Source organism: Colletotrichum spaethianum, assembly GCF_022836535.1.
Source record: "Colletotrichum spaethianum MAFF 239500 DNA, contig48, whole genome shotgun sequence".
NCBI lineage: Eukaryota > Fungi > Ascomycota > Sordariomycetes > Glomerellales > Glomerellaceae > Colletotrichum > Colletotrichum spaethianum.
The window spans coordinates 77,254-97,560 of NW_026054818.1; the positions used below are offsets into that span (position 1 = coordinate 77,254).

Below are 20,307 nucleotides of genomic sequence, written 5' to 3' on the forward strand. Positions count from 1 at the left end.
GATTGCCTCATTTCCCAATGGCTGAGCAGTTGATTCTCAAGGGTACCCTCGAGGGCCACGTAAGTTGCTGTCCCGTCGCCTGCCCGCACGCCGTTTGCGCCGGCGCTGGCGCTGCGATTCGATTCTTTGGCAATTTTCGCAATGGCTGACGGTTGATGCGTTTTTGCAGAATGGCTGGGTCACCAGCCTGGCTACCTCCATGGAGAAGTACGACTACACTCCCCATTCTCCTTACTCTTGCCTCCCTCCGAATCCCCTACCGGCGACGTTCTCGACAGAAGATGGGGAATGGATTTTTTCCAAATTCGGCATCCGACATCGAGTTCGAGACGGAGAGGGCCGCGCGGGCCGCGAGACACTTGGGAAACAGAACCATGGTCGCTAACACTTCGCCAGCCCCAACATGCTCCTGTCCGCTTCCCGTGACAAGACTCTGATCATCTGGAACCTCACCCGTGACGAGTCCCAGTACGGTTACCCCAAGCGCTCCCTCAAGGGCCACTCCCACATCGTCTCCGACTGCGTACGTCTCTCGAACCCCTCCGAACCATGCGGGAAATTTTCTGCTGCTGCTGGGTCGTTGGGAACTCTGGGCTGATGGGAAGGAATAGGTTATCTCCTCGGACGGCGCCTACGCCCTGTCTGCCTCTTGGGACAAGACTCTCCGCCTTTGGGAGCTTGCCACTGGCACCACCACCCGCCGTTTCGTCGGCCACACCAACGATGTTCTGTCCGTCTCCTTCTCCGCCGACAACAGACAAATCGTTTCCGGCTCCCGCGACCGCACCATCAAGCTCTGGAACACCCTCGGTGACTGCAAGTACACCATCTCCGAGAAGGGTCACTCCGAGTGGGTTTCCTGCGTCCGCTTCAGCCCCAACCCCCAGAACCCCGTCATTGTCTCCTCCGGCTGGGACAAGCTCGTCAAGGTGAGTTCGAAGACAGCCCCCCAGTTTCCATGTTTTTCTCCTACCAGAAAAACATACCCCAACCCACTTCGACATGATGCTTTGCAACCAAAAGTATTTGCTACTTCAGAGCCTGTTCTGCAGGCCATGAGACCACTATTCACCAATGCACTGATCTCGCACATCCAACCCCACTTTTGTCTCTTCAGAAAAGCCTTGTACTGCATCAGTCAGACTGACAAATTGGCAACTCTAGGTCTGGGAGCTCAGCACCTGCAAGCTGCAGACTGACCACATTGGCCACACCGGCTACATCAACACCGTCACCATCTCCCCCGACGGCTCCCTCTGCGCCTCCGGTGGCAAGGACGGTACCACCATGCTGTGGGACCTCAACGAGTCCAAGCACCTCTACTCCCTCAACGCCAACGACGAGATCCACGCCCTTGTCTTCTCCCCCAACCGCTACTGGCTCTGCGCTGCCACCGCTAGCAGCATCATCATCTTCGACCTTGAGAAGAAGAGCAAGGTTGATGAGCTCAAGCCCGAGTTCACCGCTGTCGGCAAGAAGAGCCGTGAGCCTGAGTGCGTGAGCTTGGCCTGGTCCGCCGACGGTCAGACCCTGTTCGCCGGTTACACCGACAACATCATCCGTGCCTGGGGTGTCATGTCGAGAGCATAAAGGGCGTGAAGCTCTCTTCTGTTCTCTTTCTGGGTTATGCGATGATGGTGACGATGTGTGGTGGGGAAAGGGCTCTGAGATGGTAGATCATGGCGGGCGTCCTAGGCTGGCTTCCTCGTTATGTCTTTCGGGATGCGCAGGGTCAAATCGATTTGTGAAAAAATTGGGGATGAGACTGCATTGCTGGCTTATAGGTAGCCTACGAAAGGACTCTGGACATCAACCCACGTAACGCCCAAATCAAAAGATCCTGGCAAACTTCAAAAAACCCGTGTTTCTCGTTCAAACAGTGATGTTGACTTGGTCAGCGCACATCAACCGACCCCTTCTCGAGTGATGATTGTGACGTGACTCGGGATGTGCGTTTCTTGCTCTCGTCTTGTTCAATACCACATTCGACGAAACAGGTAACATGTGTTCCTGTAGAAATAGGTGAAGGCCACTCCCGTGGTCCTTGATGTTGGCCAAGATCATGTCTTGCCTTTATCAAGAATTGCAGAGCGCTCTCGGGATTGTTCATATCGACTAGACTAACAGGCTAGTCACTGCTTGTTTCTGGATTCAAAGCTATATACATATGTACAGAGAATGGATGTTGACTACCAAGTGGGATGAGACGTGTGGCAAAGCGAGTGCCTCCATCGAGCCCAGCCCAGCCCCTTTTCTTCTCCCCCTTTTGTTTCCCCTCGCGGTCGCTGACATGCCGAGGGAACGTTGTTCCCTACCTACCTAGAAGGGTGGCTTGGCGTTCTTGAGAAGCATCTCAAAGTAGGCCTGGTTCCAGGTGCCGGCCTCGGGAGAGGGCTTGTAGGCATCGGATTTGCCGCAGAACGAGTCGTAGCGGGTGGCGGTCGAGTCGCTGGTGCCGTCGGACTCGCCGCCGGGCTTGACCCAGACGAAGGCGTCGGCGAGCTCGAGGCCGGTGCTGCCGCTCGGACGGAGGCCAAAGCCGGCGCCGTTGACGTTGCACCAGTCGCCCCACTCCTGCCGGATGCCTTGGACGCCGTTGCGGCCTGTGTCAACGATGGCATGGTTGGGCATTCCCGCCGTCTTGAGAGCGTTGCCGAAGATCGTGACGTACTTCTTCTCGTTCTGCGCCTTGTTGTACTGTCCGTCGGGCGCGTTGGCAAATTCACCAGGCTCGGCGTCCCTTGTAGTATGCTTTAGTGCCTCTAGTTCTCGTGCAGGTATATGGAAATGTTCGTGGACAAAACTTACCAGGAGTTCCAGCCGGCCACGTTGGTGGCAATGCCTCGGACTTGGGATGGGCTGCCGGCGGCCTTGTACGCCTTGGCGAGCTCCTGGGCACCAGGGGTTACGTTATCGTTCCAGCCAAGCCAACCTCCATGGCCGGCATCGATGAACATGACGACGTTTGGGAGGTTGAGGTTCTTGAGGGCGTAGGCGACGCCGTCGCGGTAACTCGAGGCCGAGTCCTGGCACGTCTGGAGGTTGATGCTGAGAGCTGTTAGTGTCGGGAAGGAACAAGGGGTTCAATGAAGACATGGCCGGAAAAGGAAAAGAAAAACAAAACAGAAAGAAAAGAAAAGAGGAAGAGGGAAAAAAGGGGCAGCTTACTTGGTGACGAGATTGGGTAGCGAGTCGGGCTCGATGATGAGGGCAAAGGCCGTTTTGGGGTGGGCTTTGAGGATCTTGACGATGGGGTCGATGTACTCCGTCTTGTACCGGTTCAGTTCGCCGACCCTGAGCTCACCGTTGGAAGCTTTGGCAGCGCAGTCGCGGCCGGGGAGGTCGTAGATGACGACACCAAGGATGTGGTTACACGGAACGTCGGAGATGGCGGGCTCGAGACGCTGAATGTTGGCAATGCTGTCGCTGTAGGCGGCAGCGTTAAAATCTCAGATCATGAATTCACAAGGGAGGGAAGGACTTACACCCAGAGGAAGGTGCCGACGTCGGCAACCTTCAAGGCCTTGGCCTTTAGCGAGCCGTCCGAGATGTTGGCAGCGGCAGCCTGAACCTCTTTGCGGTAGAAGCTGTTATCGTGCAGAGTGTACTTGGAAAACACGTTTGTCTTCGCGTCTAGGGACACGTTAGTAGAACAAGCTGACGCGGCCTGGCGAGGCTGCTCCTTGAACGTTGTGGAGGGGGCAGCGATGGCCGTGGAGGCTAGAGCCGCGAGGGTGGCGGCGGTGAACTTCATGTCGAGACTGGTTTGTCGTGGAAACGAATGCAATGCCTTGGTCCTGATGCTGTACTCATGAAGAGAGAGTTGTGCCACTATTTATATGGTTTGCTCATGCCAAGCAAGCAGAGCATCACGGCAACTATGATTTAGTCTTCCGATCATCTCAAGACCTGGCAACCAATTTAATCAGGAAACAGGCCCGATGAGTGCGACAAGTTCGGTCAGATACCTCCGCTTCACGATGATGTTGCCAAGGGGCGGCTGGCTAATGAAAGGGACAGGGACCACGAGAGGTAGCCATAAGCAGGCTTGCCTGGCACGGTGTTAATGGCCGAGAGGGATAACACATGAGTTCCAATATCATATTGACGAGCTACTCCGGAGACCGAGTTTTGGAGAGGAGAAGCATACTGATGGATCAACGTCTGCTACCTTAGCGTGTGATGCTTCGTCTGACCTGCCTCCGTTTCAACCGATCCAGGGGAGATCTCCCATTGTCAATAAAACCGAGATGGCAAAAAGGACGGAATCTATATGAATTCATTTCTGCAACCAAATCCATGCCATTTGCCGTGTCTGCGAACTCTATGTAGAAAGGTGCGAGGTTTAACTGAAGTCTCCAAGCCCAGAGGCGTCGGGCAAGAACCTACGCCGCAGACCATACACATCGAAGGATGTATTAAGATCGGACGTTTCTCGCATCCTGACAGATCCACTGCCATGCGAGTGATTGCGAAGAGCAACAGGGTAGTCGGGCTTCTCCCTCACTATTCACAGACATGTGCGATTCAAAGCCTACCCCGTCAATGTTCGGCGAGAATGTAACGAGAGCAAGTTTAATGGCCTGGCTCCCACAACGGGCACATGAGACCTCTCGAAAAGACGTTGTGATAGCCGTGGTCCACACCCCCTCCAAGAAAATGAAAGCTTGCGTGAATTGCGTAACCATGAGGAATATAGTGTTGCGGCCCAGGGTCGTACCTAGTCGTCACATTAGCCGTTCGACCCCAGATTGACGGCAGACGTCGGATGCCGGTGCTAAGCTTCAATAAGCTTCAATTCTCCTTGGCCGGCTAAATTCCCCGAGTCTGGCTGAGCACTTTGACAGTCTCGGCAAGTAGCTTGACCGGCTGTCGTTGATTGAGGCGTCGTTCGTTCGCGTAAAAAGTGACGATGTCGAGACAATCTGTAGAGATTGAGCACACCGCGCTACTCGACCACATTGGGAAGGAGGTAATAGTAAACATGACACATAGAGCGGCTCTACCAGTGGCCAGACGTGCGAGCAGCCCACCAGACTACTATAATCTCCTGGACTCATTGAACCGGCCGAGTTACACAACGATCGACTTGAGTTCGTCTCGGATACTGCGGGGTTGTGAGCACCGTGGAGACCGAACTATGTTGCAGTGTTTCTTCGCGAGGCGTGTCTATTTACCCGGCCGAGGACTGACGTCGCCCTTACCTTACCCTCATTCTCCTTGACTACCAGTAAATTGTCGTTTGAATTTCCCCAAAAGGTAGACATATGGTAGCGAGGCGGAACTGGCGGTAGAATCGCCAGCTTTTCGGATGATTTCAGCAAACGGAGGGCCAGAGGAGTCCGAAACCCCCTCGTTAGGGATAGTTGCCAACAAGTGCCCGTCAAGGAGACCTGACAAACGTTTGTAGAAGAGCCCAGGTTATGCCGAACATTGAATGCTACCAGGAATGCCATAGCCGACCAAGCTCGTGGATATCACCTGTCGCCGCTGGATACTCTCCTGTAATTAAGCTTAGAAGTCACAAATGGAAAACAGATGTCCGAGACCTAAGTATCCGCTCGCAGTGCCAAATAATGCCAATGTAGTTCAATTCGTGGAATATCATTTTTCAGGTCCAACGGTCCTTTCTGGGATCCTTGATCGACCCCTCTATCTCGTATGTTACATTCGTGCCCACGGGGACACTGGGCTTTCTGGCCATAAGGATAGCTGTCTTGACGAACAGCGACGTAGCGGAAGCAACTCAAGTGAGAATGAGATGAGACGTTGCTCTTCTTGGGTTTGCCTCCGGTTGTACCGAGTTGTCTTATGCCTCTTTACATGAAAGGAGGCAGGGAGAACGGGTAGCCGCCGTTCTTAATGCGGAATACGCTCAGAAGGAAGCTGTACATGAGGAAAAGAACACCACCCCAAGCGAGGACAGCAACCTGCTGTCTCTTGCTGTCGCCGATGCGAGGAACCTTGACAGTAAGAGAGATGGCGCAGAAAGACAAGACACCGTCTATGTTTGGTTAGTTTACGAGGACAAAACATCGGAAAAGGGGGAACATACAGATGGCGGCAACGATCTGCGTCTCCAAGCCGAACTGGTTTTGGAAGCCACCAGCGAAGTAGCTGATGCCTCCACGACCATCTCCAGCGACGTAGGGAACCTTGCGGATATGGTTGAACATGTGGCCGCTGGTGAAGAGCAGAATGGCAATGAGACTGATGGCGGCCCACAGGTTGCGGTTCTGAATAATGGGAAGGATGTAGGGCGAGGCAGTGACCAGGACGGTTCCAGCACCAAGAACAATGGTGGTGATGGAGATCAAGCGCATCCAGTTGACGGGACGCGAGACCGGGGGGTGGGGACGGTCAGTGAGGTGTCGCGAGAGCCAGGCGTGGACTTGCTCCGCAGACTGGGGTCTATTGCTTGTTAGCCTCTTCGCGAGCTACAGCACTGTGCAAGAGGTTAACTCACCCGCTGGTGAAGTCGTACTGCAGGGGATCCGCAGAAGGCACAGCATGAGGTCCGACAGTGGGCTGGAACAGGAGCAGGACGGGGGCGGTTTGGAGGCCGAGCTAGGCGAGGATTATGTTAGTGCTTGTTTGGACACAGCTGACAATGGCTTCTTTGTGTGTTACACATACCGACATGAAGATCTCACGACCATCAGAGAAGTCCAGAGTACCGAAGAGAAGGCGCGACTCGCCCTTCTTGTCACCCTTGGTCCAGGTCTTACCCAGGAGATCCCATTCCGGCTGGAACTCCCGACACAGCTGGCAGCCGAACCGGTTCTCGAGGGCAGTCAGAAGGACTGCGACGGTGTAATCGCGAGGCGCGGAAGTCAAGGTCTTGTAACTGGAGTCGGCAAGCTTGATCGGAGAAGAGGTGAGGGCCTTTGCGTGGAACTCTTTGAAGCGTTCCTCCGGGGTCTTCTTGGCTCCAAAGGCACCGGCAGCGAAGCTGGTCGCAACCAGGAGGGATCGGAGGAAGCGCATCTTGGGGGGCTAATAATTCGGACTGGTAAAAAATCGAAAGGGGGTTGCGGTGCAAAAATCGTGGCCAATTGGCCTTTTTCGGGTGGTGAAGTTTGCGTACGTAACGAGTGGGTGCGCCGCGAGTGTTCGTCGTCGTCAAGATCGCACTGAACAGTGAAGGTCCCAGTCAGTGTCGAGCTCGAACTGGACAGCTCTCATCAGCGGTTGACTGCCCACAGAGAGGTGGGTCCAAGTACTTGAGGTGCAAGCTGGGGGTACGTACTGAGCGCATTGCCGAAGCTTACCCGGGATCGGGAATTGATTTGTCCTGTCTGGGGAAACCGGTGTCACTGTTTCTTTGACTGTCTGAGGTGCGACGCCGAAGACACAGTGGGGCGACGCTGCCTGGTGTGGGGGGGGGGTCACAGCGTTGACTGGCTAACCGTTTTGGGCACCATGTTTACCTCGCCAGTCCTCCATTTCAAAGACGTCCGCAAACACCACCGCCAACCCCATCCCGACACCGACATTACCGATCTCTACGACATAAGTGCGGGCATCAGCAATTCTGCAATCTAATCGCAGTACCGGCTTCACTTTTCGTTCCCGCGGCTCTGGGATATACTATCCCTCATTTTAAGGCTACGCGACCCAGCGTATCGACGCGCCTACGCGCAGAAACACACAGCCAACTCCTACAATGCCTTGCAAAACAAGGAATATGGACTCGGACGAGGCAAGTGATCGACTCTACACGCAGTGCCCATCACTGTGATGGGCTTAATTCTGACCACCTGTGCAGCGGATGGCGGCAGCCCACGAGCTGGAAATGAAGCACCAAAAACATATCCACAACGCTCAGCTCATTGTCAAGGAGGAAGACACCAGAAGACAGAGGGTCACCAAACAAGTTCTCCTCGACGAGAACTCGACATTGCGCGAGCAACTTGCTGAGAAGGAAGCTCAAATCAACCAGCTCACCGACAAGCTCGACCAGACGCGCAGTGACCTAGACTCATTAAAGGCGACAAGTCGCGACCAGGAAACCCAGCTGAAGGCCCAGAGGAGGGAGTTTGACCACATCAAGGTTGGCTTGCGCACAAATTCCGCAGTCCATGACGAACTGTGCTAACCACGAGCGTGCCAGGCCGAACTTGAATCCCTCAATAGCCTATCCCAAGAGTCGACCAAGGTGCTGGCTGAGAAGCTCACCCTGTCTAGGGAGGTCAACGCCATGAGACCTGAGCTGGAACACCTACAGTCACAAGTAGCTCACCAACAAAACGCAATCGCCGAGAAGCTAGAACTGGAGCGTCAGCTCAACATGGCCGAGGTGGAACTGGCTGCCGAGAAACGAGCACGAGAACAACAAGCAGCCCAGGCGGAGGGCGACAGAACGACTGAAAACGAACTGCGACGCAAGCTCAAGGATGCCGAGAAGAAGTTGACCGCCGAGAAGCGCGAAAAGGAACAATTGCAAGAAGAGCTGGAGGCGGCCGCATCTGCTGCGAAAGCAGGACAAGAGAACACAAAGGTCGAGCGCGAGCTGACCAAGAGGCTTCAAGAGCTCGAAAAGACGCTCTCGGCCGAGAAGCGGGAGAGGGAGAAGATGCGTAAGGAGAGTGATATTGCTCTATCAGAAGCCCAGGCGCAGAGCGAAATGCTTGAGCAGCGTCTCGACACGGTCAAGTCCAAGTTGCGGAACACGCAGGAAGAGTTGAAGGCAGTTCGCTCGGAACTGGTTGCCCGACCGCTGGCGGCACCAACGGCGCAGCCCGCCGCACGCGCTGGAGGCGCAAAGGCGCAGGGTGGCCGGAAGCGAAGAGTCGAGGAACTTACCATCAACGACATGAGCATCGGAACTCCAGAGGAGATCACTCGCGGCAGGCGCCCTGCTAAGAAGAAGGGTCTTGAGCAGACTCTTTTGGGCGAGAAATCGCTGTTCTCCATCACGCCCTTCTTGGCCAAGTCCAAGACGCTCAATGTTGAGGATGCTGTTGCCGAAGAGGACGAAGAGCAGAACGAGGCTGATGTCAGCTACATCCCGCTTTCTCATCAATCGCAGTCTCAATCTCGGGAGGTCGAGGTTGAGGTCGAATCAGAGCCTGAAGCCGAGGCTGGGCCGGAAGAGACGGAGGAGGCTGAAGTACCAGAAGAGAAGCCCGCCAAGGCTACTAATACTAAGCCGAAAACCAAGCCCGAGGGAGAAGCGAAGAAGCCTCGCGGCAGACCCAAAAAGGCTTTGGCCGAGGCATCCCCCAACATGCCCGTGCAGTCGGCTCCGGCCGCAGTTAGCAAACCTTCGGCCAAGGCCAGCTCACCGCTTGAGCAAGTGCCGGAGGAGCCCGAAACCGAAGAGCAAGAGGAGGTAGTGCCTCCGAAGGCCGCCCGCGCGGGCAAGAAAGCCACCATGCCTGCGGCGAACGCCGTGGGAGGGGGCGACCATGAAACCAAGAAGAAGAAGCGCAAGCTCGGTGGTGATTCAGCGACTCTGTTCGATGATGACGACGGCGAGGTTGCTCCAGCCGCTGCCAAGCGGCCCGGCAAGGCTGCTCTGGGTGCCGGAAAGGCTCTCGGCAAGACCCACCTGACCATGGTGCGCAACGCTGGTGCCTTCGGTAAGAAGACGTTCTCGCCCCTCAAGAAGGATAGGAGAGGAGTTGGTGCAAGCTTCCTGGCCTAAAAGATTGTGGCATTGCGGTTTCAAGCGCATGAGGCTGTGTCCGGGGTTCAGACTTAAGGGAAGGCGTAAAAGGGCATACGGGATAATGCATGGATGGTGTTTTAGGCTTTGGGCTGTTTAGGGTTTCCTGAACGAGGCCGGGTGTATAAATACGGTTGACTTTGATCAATTCAAAAGGCCCAACTGGCCGCGTTTCGCCACATGTGGTTCATCGAGCGAACAAATAAATGAATGACTGAATCGTTATAGTGAGGTCGTGGATGAGTTGACTTGAGGTTGAAGTTGGCTGGATACAGACAGACCCTGGTCATGATGTGAAAGGAGCTTGGACCAATCAACGTTCTCGGCCCAGCTTCATTTGCAGAAGCTTCACTCCAGCATCTCAGCATCCATGTCTTGAGTTTCGACCGAGGCAGCGTTTTACAACTGTTGTCAGGGACAGACTGGTACTACAGCTCTTTTTATCACTAGAAGCAGACAGTGTGTGTGCAGAAGGGACTGACTCCGTTCTTGTTTCCCACAACCATACTGCCGCCGGCATCATGTCAAAAACAGCATGTCGCACTCTTCTGGGCGCGACGAGGCGCCAAATAACCATCAGTACAGCCTCAAAGTGCGTACAATGCCAAATCGACCTCGTCGCTGGCCGCCAGGCGCGGGCGTCGTCGTCCAACTCGCGGTGGAAGATGAGGCAGGGTAAGGACATGTTTGCGCGTGAGGCCAAGGTGCAGGGGCTCAAGAGCCGGGCTGCGTTTAAGCTACTCGAGGTATGAGTATCCTACGAACTCATCGCTTCTGAAGAATGCTAGCTACTGACATGAGATCGTAGATGGATGCCAAGTATAAAATCTTCCGCAAAGGACAGACGGTTGTGGACCTGGTATGTCTTCACACGTGTGACCTAAACCCCCCTCCCATCGAAAAACGCAAAGGCTGAAGTCTGAGAAGGGATACGCCCCAGGCAGTTGGTCACAGGTACGAAGACCCTTCCCGGTGAAGCTCACCAGTGCAACACTACCAGAGGACGGGCTTGACGTGACAAACAGGTCGCCGTCGAGCGGACAAAGCCCAACGGCCAGATCCTCGGCATCGACATCATTCCCGCGCAGCCGCCCAAGGGCGTCTCGACGATCCAGGGCAACTTCCTCTCGCCTGACGTCCAGGACATGGTCAAAGAGTATCTCTCGAGGGCTAAGAGCCGGAAAGCGTCCTCGCCGCCGCCGTCATCAGAGCACGAGCAGGACGAGGAGGACGACGACTTGAGCGACGGGGAGGCTGCGGTGGTCAACGACAAACCGAGCTACATCGACATGGAGAGGGCGGCGTCCGAGGCTGCGGCAACGACAGCGCCACCCAGTGCGGTGGACGGAGCAGAAGCCAAGAAGGGGCGGCTGGTGGATGTGAGTCTGCCCACCCCCTCGACGCTTGTATAGCTTCACGGGCGCGGACTAACAAACGATGGGCAGATTGTGTTGAGTGACATGTCAGCACCTTGGGACCAAACATCCGGCTTCGGCGTGAACAGTCTTAGTAATCCCTATCACAGGATGATGAACACGAGCGGCATGGCCTTTCGCGACCACGCCGGGAGCATGGTACGTCTCTCTTTCGTCTCTCCCCCTCCCTCGCACTCGGGATCCGGATCGCTAAAGGACGAACCATTAGGACCTCTGCGGCGCCGCGCTCCAGTTCGCCAACGACACGCTCAGGAACGGCGGGCACTTTGTGTGCAAGTTCTACCAGGGCTCCGAGGACAGGGCGTTCGAGAAGAAGCTCAAGACCCTGTTCGCCAAGGTCTTTCGCGAGAAGCCCGAGTCGTCGCGCAGCGTACGTCTCGGACCCCGATTCGGACTTTTGTCTGGCGCTGACCCAGTTTGCAGGACTCGAAGGAGGCGTACTTTGTGGCGCTGAGGAGGAAGGGCAATGTGCAGTTGGAAAGGGATGAGAACTTGTAACGATAGTAATTCGAGGAGTGGGAAACATGTCACGAGCCCCGGAGCTTAGTCCTCAGTCCTCAGAAAGTCCCGCTCAAGCAACATGGGGAATACAGCATCACATTGGAGCACATGCACGCACACACACACACACACACACACACACACACACATATGCACAAGTCACAAACGAAGGCCAGTTGATGTGAAGTGTGAAAAACCAGCCTCTAGGCCGCCCAAGAGATGCCATTCGACGCCGTGCGAGAGTTCGTAGTCGTCAATTCTTTTTTGGATACCTAAACACGCCAGTACCATGCAGAAAGTTCCCTGTAGAGCACGACGGAGGATTTTCATCCCCGTCGGCATACCATAGCGTGTCCACCAGCGCGACGAGAGCGCGCACGACCAACCCCGATAGTTTTTGTAAAGATCCGAACGATGATGGTAACAACCACCAACGCTTAGACCTTGAAACCGCGAGAGCGTCTGCGACCACGGGCCTTCTCGAACTTGCGGCCCTTGGACTCGACGTAGGGCTTCTGCAGAGGGTGTCAGTATACGTTCCGGGGTCGGGAGACGACGCGGAGCAGAGGATGCGGACCTTGTGCTTGTGGGGACCGAAGCCGAAGTGCTTGACGGCCTCACGGGAGTTCTTGGGTCCGCGGAGCAGCAGGGTGTTGCTGCCGGTGGGGGCGCGGAGGGCAAGCTGGTCGAGGGTGATGGCCTCGCCGCCGGCGGCAATGATGCGGGCGCGGGCGGTGGCGGTGAAGCGCAGAGCGGCAACGGTCAACTTGGGGACGGTCAGGAGACGGTTGTCGTCAGTGACGGTACCAACGATGACGATGGTGCGCTTGTCCTCCTTGTCCAGGTTGCCGACAATGCGGGAGATGGAGACGGGAGGGCGGTTGATGCGCGACATGAAGAGACGGCGCAGGATGACCTTGTTGAAGCTGGAGTCGGTGCGACCTGCAAGATGTTAGCGATTGTCAAATTTTCGGCTGTGGCAGGATTTTCTCCGGCCATCAGGAGACTTGGTGGGAGAGGACGTACGGGTCAGGAAGCGGTAAAGCTTCACCAAGAGCTTAAGGTAGACATTGTCGCTCTTGGGAGCCTTGCGGTGCGTGCTGCGCACGTGGTGGCGGTCGAGATCGATACCTATAATCGGGGTGAAGAGCCCATCGTCAGCCTTTTGGTTCAAGCATGCTCTGAATGAGGCGGGAGTCCGTCAATCCATCGACCACGAAGAGAGCCCGTCACCACTCCCCGCGGAGCGCAGGAGAAGTGAGGCATCTCTTCTTCGTGGGAGGAGAGGATCTGTTTCCGCGCGCCCAGTTCGCAGAATAGCAACAGCAAATTCAGTCCACCGCTCTCGAAATGTTCCTCGCGGAGGAGGACGCGAGAAGCGGGAAAAGAATCCGCGTGCACAATCCACTCGCATGTAAAGGCTTGGAACGGGAATTCCTACGTACCCATTTTGTCGAAAGACTCCCGAAGTTGGCGAACTGAGTCAAATGGGCGGCCGTGATGTTGTCGTCGTCGTGATGCGAAAGGAAAACTTTCAAAAGATTTCCAAGGCGGCATACCACAATTACGCCTTCCCACACGGCAAAAATCCAGCTGTGTGGGCTTAGGGCAAACTGCGACTGGTGCTGGGCCAATCAAAACGCTGATGTCAGGTGGATCGATGAATTTCCTGGCGGGGCCCGCTAGACCGAGGCTGGACTCGGAGCTGCAGCAAACTTAGATGGCGGAGCCAGCGGGACCCTGCCAGACTTCGGTCAGTAACATTTTTCCCTTTTTTTTTCCCCTTCTTCGGTGAGAGCCGGGCAAAGCTCAACCACAGGTGAGCCAAGGTGTACTGCATTTGGATTCCAGAGGACCTCATGTCGATGAACGTGCTTGTAGGTACCTAGTAGTTAGGAAGAAGGGACAGCTACCAGTACTTCCAACCAGCGCACTATCGAAGTGTGCCATGCAGTGTCAGTTGCAAATCATTACCGTGTTCCTGGCGCGAAAGAAGCTCGATTCATATCTTGTATTGAGGCAATCCTTGGTCTGTCTATCTGGCCGGCCCTATGACACCAGTCCATCTGGGATGCCGGTGTGCAGGCTCGACCCTCCCATGCTGTGTGTGCAGGCAACGGAAACCCCTGCCGACCCTGTTGAATGCTCGAGCTAGTCTTGTTGTAATACATTATAAAAACACTGATGGACGAAATGCCGGGATGGAAATGCAACCCGGGGAGGCAGTCTTTCTGCCTCGCTGTGACTACAATGGAGCCACTGTCTAAGAAGTACCTCTCCATGCTCAACCCTTTTTCATAATCCTTCCGCCCAATGCCCCTTGGTCGACCCGAGAGAAAACCTGTAAAGTAAGATGGGACACCTTCCGCATCAGATGGGCGTCTCAGAGTCGACCTCGGGCTTGAGGGAGACCAAGAAGTCGCGAGACAGCTCGAAGCTGAGCCAGCTGGAGGCCATGCTGGGCGCGACCTTGAGCAGGTTGGGGACGATGCCCTTGTACATGCCTTTGATGCCCTCCTGGGCCACAATGACCTTGACGGCATCAGTGATGGACTTGTACTGGTAGCCCATGCCTGACATGGTGTTGATCTGGAATCTTCGACGCAAGACGTCGCTGTAATCTCGTCAGCAGGGTCAACGTCGGCTTGCTCCCATACAAACAACTTACAAGGGGTATGTGCAGGTCTGGGCAACAGCACCAGAGACAGCACCGGCCAGCAGTTTCCGGACAGCGCTGGGGTTCTTGTCACCCTCGGGGGTCAAGTACTTGCGAACCCATTCGTAAACCATGAAGTTGAGACCGACCTATGCATGCAATGTCAGAGCTGTCCACAACGTATCTTTGCCTGGCGGGAGAAGGGACTTACGTATGGGGCGACACCAGCGACGGTGGGGACGATGCCTCGGTACAGGGCAGAGACACCGCCCTCAGTCTGGTACATCTTGGTCATGGTGGCCCACATGCCGGGCAGCTTCTCGGATCTGGGACCCAGCTCGGCAAAGGACGCAGACTGGATGGACAGTCGGGTGCGGACAATGTCAAGGGGGTATGTGAAGAAGACGGAGGTGATACCGGCAATACCACCACAAGTCAGGCGGGCAAGCGGAGAGAGGTCTGCACCGGGGGTTGTCTCAAAGATGTTCTGCAAGCCGTTAGCTGGCCCAGCGCTTCACATACGGGTGCGTGCAAGCTGCACAAGGGCACAAGGCGTCCGCCGCCGGCAAAGCAGCATGACGGCCAAAGAGACTGGTACTCACCCTCTTGTAGAAGTTGTAGCTGCCGAATTGGACGGCAGAGTAGGGCACAATGCGGACGCAGTTGGTTCCGTTGCCTCTCATGAAACCTCTCCAGCCTTCCTCCCTCCACATCTTTGCCAGACCCTGGCCTACGGATAGCTTGTAGGCATCTCTTCCAACACTCTGGACCTGGAAAAGGATCTTGAGTCGCTCAAGAGGCGACACGACAGTTCGAGAGACGGCACCGGCAACACCTCCGGCGCAGAAGGCTGCAATGACGGGCTGGGAGACGGTTTCGCGAAGGCGGACGAACTGGACCGGAACCGGGGCGGGGCCGGAGCGGCTGCGGCAGGGACCGCCGCGTTGTTCTGGGACTGCAAGCGAAGATTGGACGTCAGTTACGTTGTCTGGTCTTTGTTTCTTTTCTTCGCAACCGAGACAAGCTCTGGAGAAACGCCGCGATCCATCAGGGCGAGCTCGGGTGCAGGTGCACTTACAGACGACATGACTTCAGACTCTGGTCAAGGAGCAGTGCGGATGTATGTGTGTATTTTGTGCAAGCGCAATACTCTTGGTTGACGACCACACTGCTGAACCTCTGAAGCCACCTTATTGCTATGACGTTGCTTGCATTTAAGGCTTCTGAGGAGGTGGTACGGGAGGATTCGTGTTCAAAAAGTTTGCGACTCCTGGGTAAAGACGGAGGAGCCGAGGGGGGAAAGCGTGCTTTCGAAAAAGAATGACCCAAAAAAGGAGAATGGAGGCAGTATTCGTCGAGTCTAAGAGGAGATCGGGAACAGCGACGGCGGCATAATCGAGTGGGTGTTCGAGGGAGAGGGGAGTTTTCCGAGCATCAGAGGCGTCTCGTGGTCGGGTTGGGGCGGTTGACGAGTAGTGGTATCGGTGGTCGTGTGTGTATCGCGGGTTTTTTTTGGCCGAAGGTGTTCGTCTAGGGTGTCTCCAATATGCCGCGGCTAAGGTGCAGGCCGATCCAAGGTCGACAACAAGGGCTGTACGGTGCGGAAGGCAAGATTCGTCGACGATGGTAATTCCCAATGAGCGCTTGACGGACCGTGTAATTCTTCGAAGCAACGATACTCAAGTAGAGGCGCGCGTCGTGGGAGTCGGGGGGAAAGAGTGGCAGGTCGAGCCTTGCAGATCCCCAGAGATGAGAACTGATGCGATTGACGGGGAGAAAAGGGAGAAACAGGAAGACGAGTTGAGTTGCGCGGGAGGTAAAAAGGTAGCTCGAGAAAAGGTGACTGTTTGCGCCGAGGCTTCGACTGTCGCAACAGTCAATGAGAGGGTGGAAGATGAAGCCGCGAGGAGGAATGAATCACTGGGTCGTAAAAGACGCCGAACGACGAGGACGCAGACGCAGACGCAGACACAGACGCAGAGGCGCAAAACGAAGATCCAGATGCCAAATTGAGGACGCGCTGGCGGCAGCGGCAGAGCAGGCGGCAGGCAGTCAGTGACAGTGGCAGCAGTGACAGCTTTTTGGAGAAAAAGTCACCGGGGGGCGGCCCCAGCGGGCGTGGCTCAGCCAGGGCAGCTCCGGGGAGTGGAAGGGGGACGGAAGCTGTCCGTCGCGGGTCGCTGGTCAGGTACAGTCGACCTGCTACCCTGGCTGGGCGAGGACGATACTGCAGGTACCGGTACTTCCAGGCCGGAAAACGATCAAGTGACGCACCACTGGGAACCAACCACGACAACTCCTTTACCCGCTGACACGACCAACTCCCAACCAAAAGTGCCCGCCTTTGAGACGAACTGGGAAGAGCGGCCATGTATCGTTACTTTGGACTAATTCGACAACACTATGTACTCGACTTCCCATCAGCTCCAACCAGCGGGGGAATATTTTCTCTCCACACCCATGACGACAGCCTGGGGGAAAACGGGGTCCAGCGACAGAGGTATAGTACTTACACTACACTACTACTCCCCAAGGATCCTAAGGGGAGAGCCCGCCGACTTCGTGTTGTTTGTCTCTTTGACACTATGCAAATGCCCATGTGCCACGGGAGAGAAAACCGAAAGGGATGGCAGTTAACAAGGACACAAGAGGCCGCAGAATTATCGAGGACAGGCTCACGCGGGAGGGACAATCGGCGCAATCCTTGGCCAACAATGCAACTGGCGAGCTTGGGGAACAATCCCTCGAGAGAAGCTGCGTCACTAGAACTGTCCCAGAACTGAAAACTAGCATCAACGCCAGTGCCATTGACTCCATTCCGTGTTAGATACGGGGTCAAATCACTTCTGACCAGGTACAGGCAGTGTCTCGTTGCTCGCTTTTACCTAACAAACCACCAACCTGTGACCGCCTCGTCTCAGTATACGGACAATCCTTTACACACGGAAATACCATCACGTCATTGGGCCGTCTCTGCTACACTGCCATTTGTCCGAGTCGAACCTGGCCAAACGAAGCTCGCCATCTTGCCCGCCCGAATTATTCTTCAACTCTTTACTAAACGTGTACATTGGACGGTTGTTACCGTCTTGCCTTCAACGCAACGGCATCCTGTTCTCGACACGGAACATTGCAGGTTAGACATAAGTATTCAGTACATGGACCCAACGGTTTCCCAAACTCCACTTCACCAGACCTGCCCAGGCAAAGTATCCTGCAAGTCCCTCGATTTCGGCTTCGTCCGGGTTACATCGGAGCGAGTTTACCGAATCCCCCTCCTCCCAAGCCTCCGGATCGTCCCTATCAATGCCGACAAGCGCGCTTCTCTTGCTTCCACAAAGCACACCCCGCCCCCCGTCTTCCCCGCTTCACCACCGAGACCCAGGACAGGACGAGCCTAGCTGCTCGACTGCGCTGCTCGCCGAGCACGTCAGCACAATCACTGAGGAAGAAAGAACTTCCCCACCTCTCCGCTCGTTTCGAACATTGATCCCGATTATGGCCTTTACCTACCAGGACTATACGCCGACTTGATCCCTTGGCTTCTCATCAAGCCCAGCACGTCTTGGTTTTGGATATCCCATACGTACACTCATCCTGCAAGGACGAGACCTGCCAAAAGAGAGCACCTCGACCACACCATCACGAACCCTAACTCGTCTTCAGGAACAAGTATACGCCGCGTCTCCCATGAGCTCGATCGAGTACAAGGGAATGGTTCACAAAGGCCTGCCCGATACGGTACTATCCTAGGCCACGGGCAAGTGCCACGGTGAGCTAGATGGCCCCGATGTCGGCTCGGTCTGCGTCTGACATGGTGAGGGAGTGGATGGCGATTACAAAAGAGGCCTCTACACGGCGTGGGCGTTGCCTGAGCCTTGAGGGCCCTTCCCAAGAGTTCGCCAGCAAGTGCTTAAGATACCGTTTCAACGGCGAGTTATTGCCCAAGACATGAACGCAATATCGATGCTGTCACAAGCCATGCGTTGTCTCGTCGATTGCTCGACAACGACGGCATGCCTCCAAGCCCAGCTAGGAGTCGCCGGTTCTCACGTCGTCAGGCTGCATGAGCAAGTGCTTCTGCAAAGACCTACATTCAATTTTTAAACTACTATGGGGGTAATGCTATCAAAAGGCCGCCTGCCAAAACCGTGCGTCGTTTCGAGCTCGTCGCCGAATGGGGAGTCCCGCCGATGGTCGATTTTCCGATGTGCCTAACAACTCGAGTGCTGCCTGTGTCGAATGGCCCAGGCCTTGCGTGCTGAGCTCGAAGAAGCCGGATCGGTCGCATCGAGCCTAAAAAGCTCCCAGAAGGTGAGGACACTTTACAGATCCAGGTTCAAATGATAAAGGTAGGACCGGGAGAAAAATCAGAAAACTTTTTGGCATAGCCACGCACAACCCGACAAGAGAAATTGCCAAGTATACTTATCACTCCGCAGCAACATCCAGGTCCTCGTGGGCAGGGGGGGGGCTGTCCAGGGCTACAATGGCATCGGTGTCAGTTTGTCTGCAGGCGATCCTGGCGTTTGCGGATGTGCACAAACCTTTTCTGTCGTCACCGTTGGTACCGTTCTCACGGTGGTCCCGGTCGTCGCGATCGTCCTTGAGGTCCCGGTCACTGTTCCTGAATCAGCGTACTTGCTCGTCTACTCGCGTTACCAAGAGGGGCACGAACCGTCGGTCAGGGCTGCGGGAGCGCTCGCGAGTGTCGCGTCGGTCGCCGCGGTCGTAGTCACGGTCGCGGTCGCGGCGGTCATCCTTTCTGGGAGAGTAGTCGCGGGTGCTGCGGCGGGGAGAAGGAGAGCGGCCACGACGAGGGGAAGAGCGACGAGGAGCGCGCTCACGGTCCCGGCCAGAGTCGAATCGCCACGACGCACTAGGAGGTGTGCGAGCCCACTACAGGACGTACGTCGTCAGCATGGAGGTCAGTCGAACGACCAAGTCCGTGTGTCCCTTACCTCGATCTTCAGGATGTCGTCACGGCCGATGCGCTTGTTGTGCATCTCATGGTAAGCATCGTCAGCGTCGCGACGGTCCTCGTACTCGACAAAGGCGAAGCTGACGGAAAGGTCAGTCCCGAACTGGCAGCGGGCGGGAAACGGATGGAACCAAAGGTGTGGGAACTCACAGTCTGCTAGACGCCGAACGAGGAGCAGGGATGTCGCAGCGGACAAGGTGTCCATAGCTATAATCGAGTCAGAATGTCAGCATGTCGATACATACATGGGAAACCGTTTGTTCATTCAGAGACAAAACGTCGGCCGTCGTCGGCATAGCAGAACCTGCTGGTGTGTGTTTGAGCAGCCACGGGAGCGCTGGCAGGCCACGGCGGCGCGGACAACGGGCGGTGGGTTGGGAGGCAGCCGGAGCGAACGAGGACAGGACGCATCGACGAGGGGGACGGAGGACGAGGGAAGCATATTTGATGCTGGAGGCAGGAGCAGCGAGTGCGAGTACGAGGTGCGAAAGTGCGGGAGGACGGAGGCGGTGGGCGGGGAGGCAGCGAGCGAGGCAAGGAGATGGAATATCGGAAATGTCGGAATGGCTCTCGCGTGCCGGGAAAACAGGACGGACGGAGGCATCGACGTGGGAGGTTTTCTGATTTTCAGTTGACATACCGTTCGAATTCGTAGGCGAGGTCTCGGGCGCGAGTTCCGTGGCTGAAGCCAGTCACGTACAAGGTGGTGCCACCGCGCGACATGATTGCTGTGCTGACTTGGCTGCAAGGCCGAAAGTAAAACGTGCAAGGAGATGAAGAAGAAGTCTGGTCTCGCGATGGAGATGCAGCGACAATCAGGGCCTGATGGAGCAGAGCCGCGTGACGGGGGGGATGTAAAAGGGAAGTCGATGCGCGTGGTGGTTTGGTGATGTTTGAAGAGGAGAAGAAAGAGATGGCTTCTGATCGGCCTGGCGCAGCAAAAAGATTTTGGTACGGCAGCCCGGCGAGCGAGCTTGGGCGAGGTACGTACATAGCATATCCGCATTTAGTCGCGGACCCGCTTCTTGACTCGGAATGAGGGCGTTGGTTGGTCAGATGAGGA

The 20,307-nt window shown here is 55.8% G+C and overlaps 8 protein-coding genes across 8 annotated transcripts; 3 read left to right on the forward strand and 5 right to left on the reverse strand.

Annotated features, from left to right (window-relative positions):
* Window positions 1-17: 17 nt before the first annotated feature.
* On the forward strand, window positions 18-1,590 carry ColSpa_11565 (guanine nucleotide-binding protein subunit beta-like protein; the record flags this gene model as incomplete). The annotated part of the gene is made up of 5 exons (XM_049277777.1): window positions 18-59; window positions 170-207; window positions 397-523; window positions 612-929; window positions 1,165-1,590. The coding sequence occupies 5 exons, from the start codon at window positions 18-20 to the stop codon at window positions 1,588-1,590; spliced, it is 951 nt and encodes a 316-aa protein (XP_049133734.1).
* A 729-nt stretch (window positions 1,591-2,319) lies between these two features.
* ColSpa_11566 (1,4-beta-D-glucan cellobiohydrolase CEL6C) lies at window positions 2,320-3,754 on the reverse strand (the record flags this gene model as incomplete). The annotated part of the gene is made up of 4 exons (XM_049277778.1): window positions 2,320-2,740; window positions 2,809-3,048; window positions 3,169-3,426; window positions 3,486-3,754. 4 exons carry the CDS (start codon window positions 3,752-3,754, stop codon window positions 2,320-2,322), a joined length of 1,188 nt encoding a protein of 395 aa, XP_049133735.1.
* A 2,065-nt stretch (window positions 3,755-5,819) lies between these two features.
* On the reverse strand, window positions 5,820-6,987 carry ColSpa_11567 (magnesium transporter protein 1; the record flags this gene model as incomplete). Its single annotated transcript, XM_049277779.1, has 4 exons — window positions 5,820-6,004; window positions 6,056-6,411; window positions 6,467-6,567; window positions 6,637-6,987. The coding sequence occupies 4 exons, from the start codon at window positions 6,985-6,987 to the stop codon at window positions 5,820-5,822; spliced, it is 993 nt and encodes a 330-aa protein (XP_049133736.1).
* An 808-nt stretch (window positions 6,988-7,795) lies between these two features.
* On the forward strand, window positions 7,796-9,649 carry ColSpa_11568 (uncharacterized protein; the record flags this gene model as incomplete). The annotated part of the gene is made up of 2 exons (XM_049277780.1): window positions 7,796-8,053; window positions 8,114-9,649. The coding sequence occupies 2 exons, from the start codon at window positions 7,796-7,798 to the stop codon at window positions 9,647-9,649; spliced, it is 1,794 nt and encodes a 597-aa protein (XP_049133737.1).
* Window positions 9,650-9,958: 309 nt separating this feature from the next.
* On the forward strand, window positions 9,959-11,604 carry ColSpa_11569 (rRNA-processing protein cgrA; the record flags this gene model as incomplete). The annotated part of the gene is made up of 8 exons (XM_049277781.1): window positions 9,959-9,963; window positions 10,086-10,131; window positions 10,264-10,416; window positions 10,479-10,529; window positions 10,696-11,049; window positions 11,116-11,244; window positions 11,315-11,476; window positions 11,530-11,604. The coding sequence occupies 8 exons, from the start codon at window positions 9,959-9,961 to the stop codon at window positions 11,602-11,604; spliced, it is 975 nt and encodes a 324-aa protein (XP_049133738.1).
* Window positions 11,605-12,044: 440 nt separating this feature from the next.
* Window positions 12,045-13,056, reverse strand: ColSpa_11570 (60S ribosomal protein L18-B; the record flags this gene model as incomplete). The annotated part of the gene is made up of 5 exons (XM_049277782.1): window positions 12,045-12,122; window positions 12,185-12,549; window positions 12,634-12,738; window positions 12,822-13,028; window positions 13,053-13,056. 5 exons carry the CDS (start codon window positions 13,054-13,056, stop codon window positions 12,045-12,047), a joined length of 759 nt encoding a protein of 252 aa, XP_049133739.1.
* A 921-nt stretch (window positions 13,057-13,977) lies between these two features.
* On the reverse strand, window positions 13,978-15,350 carry ColSpa_11571 (putative mitochondrial chaperone BCS1-A; the record flags this gene model as incomplete). The annotated part of the gene is given in 5 exon segments (XM_049277783.1): window positions 13,978-14,221; window positions 14,276-14,412; window positions 14,475-14,775; window positions 14,786-15,187; window positions 15,247-15,350. Coding segments are annotated over 5 exon segments (1,188 nt in total).
* A 3,344-nt stretch (window positions 15,351-18,694) lies between these two features.
* Window positions 18,695-19,967, reverse strand: ColSpa_11572 (pre-mRNA-splicing factor srp1; the record flags this gene model as incomplete). Its single annotated transcript, XM_049277784.1, has 4 exons — window positions 18,695-18,890; window positions 18,942-19,162; window positions 19,225-19,324; window positions 19,885-19,967. The coding sequence occupies 4 exons, from the start codon at window positions 19,965-19,967 to the stop codon at window positions 18,695-18,697; spliced, it is 600 nt and encodes a 199-aa protein (XP_049133741.1).
* Window positions 19,968-20,307: the final 340 nt, after the last annotated feature.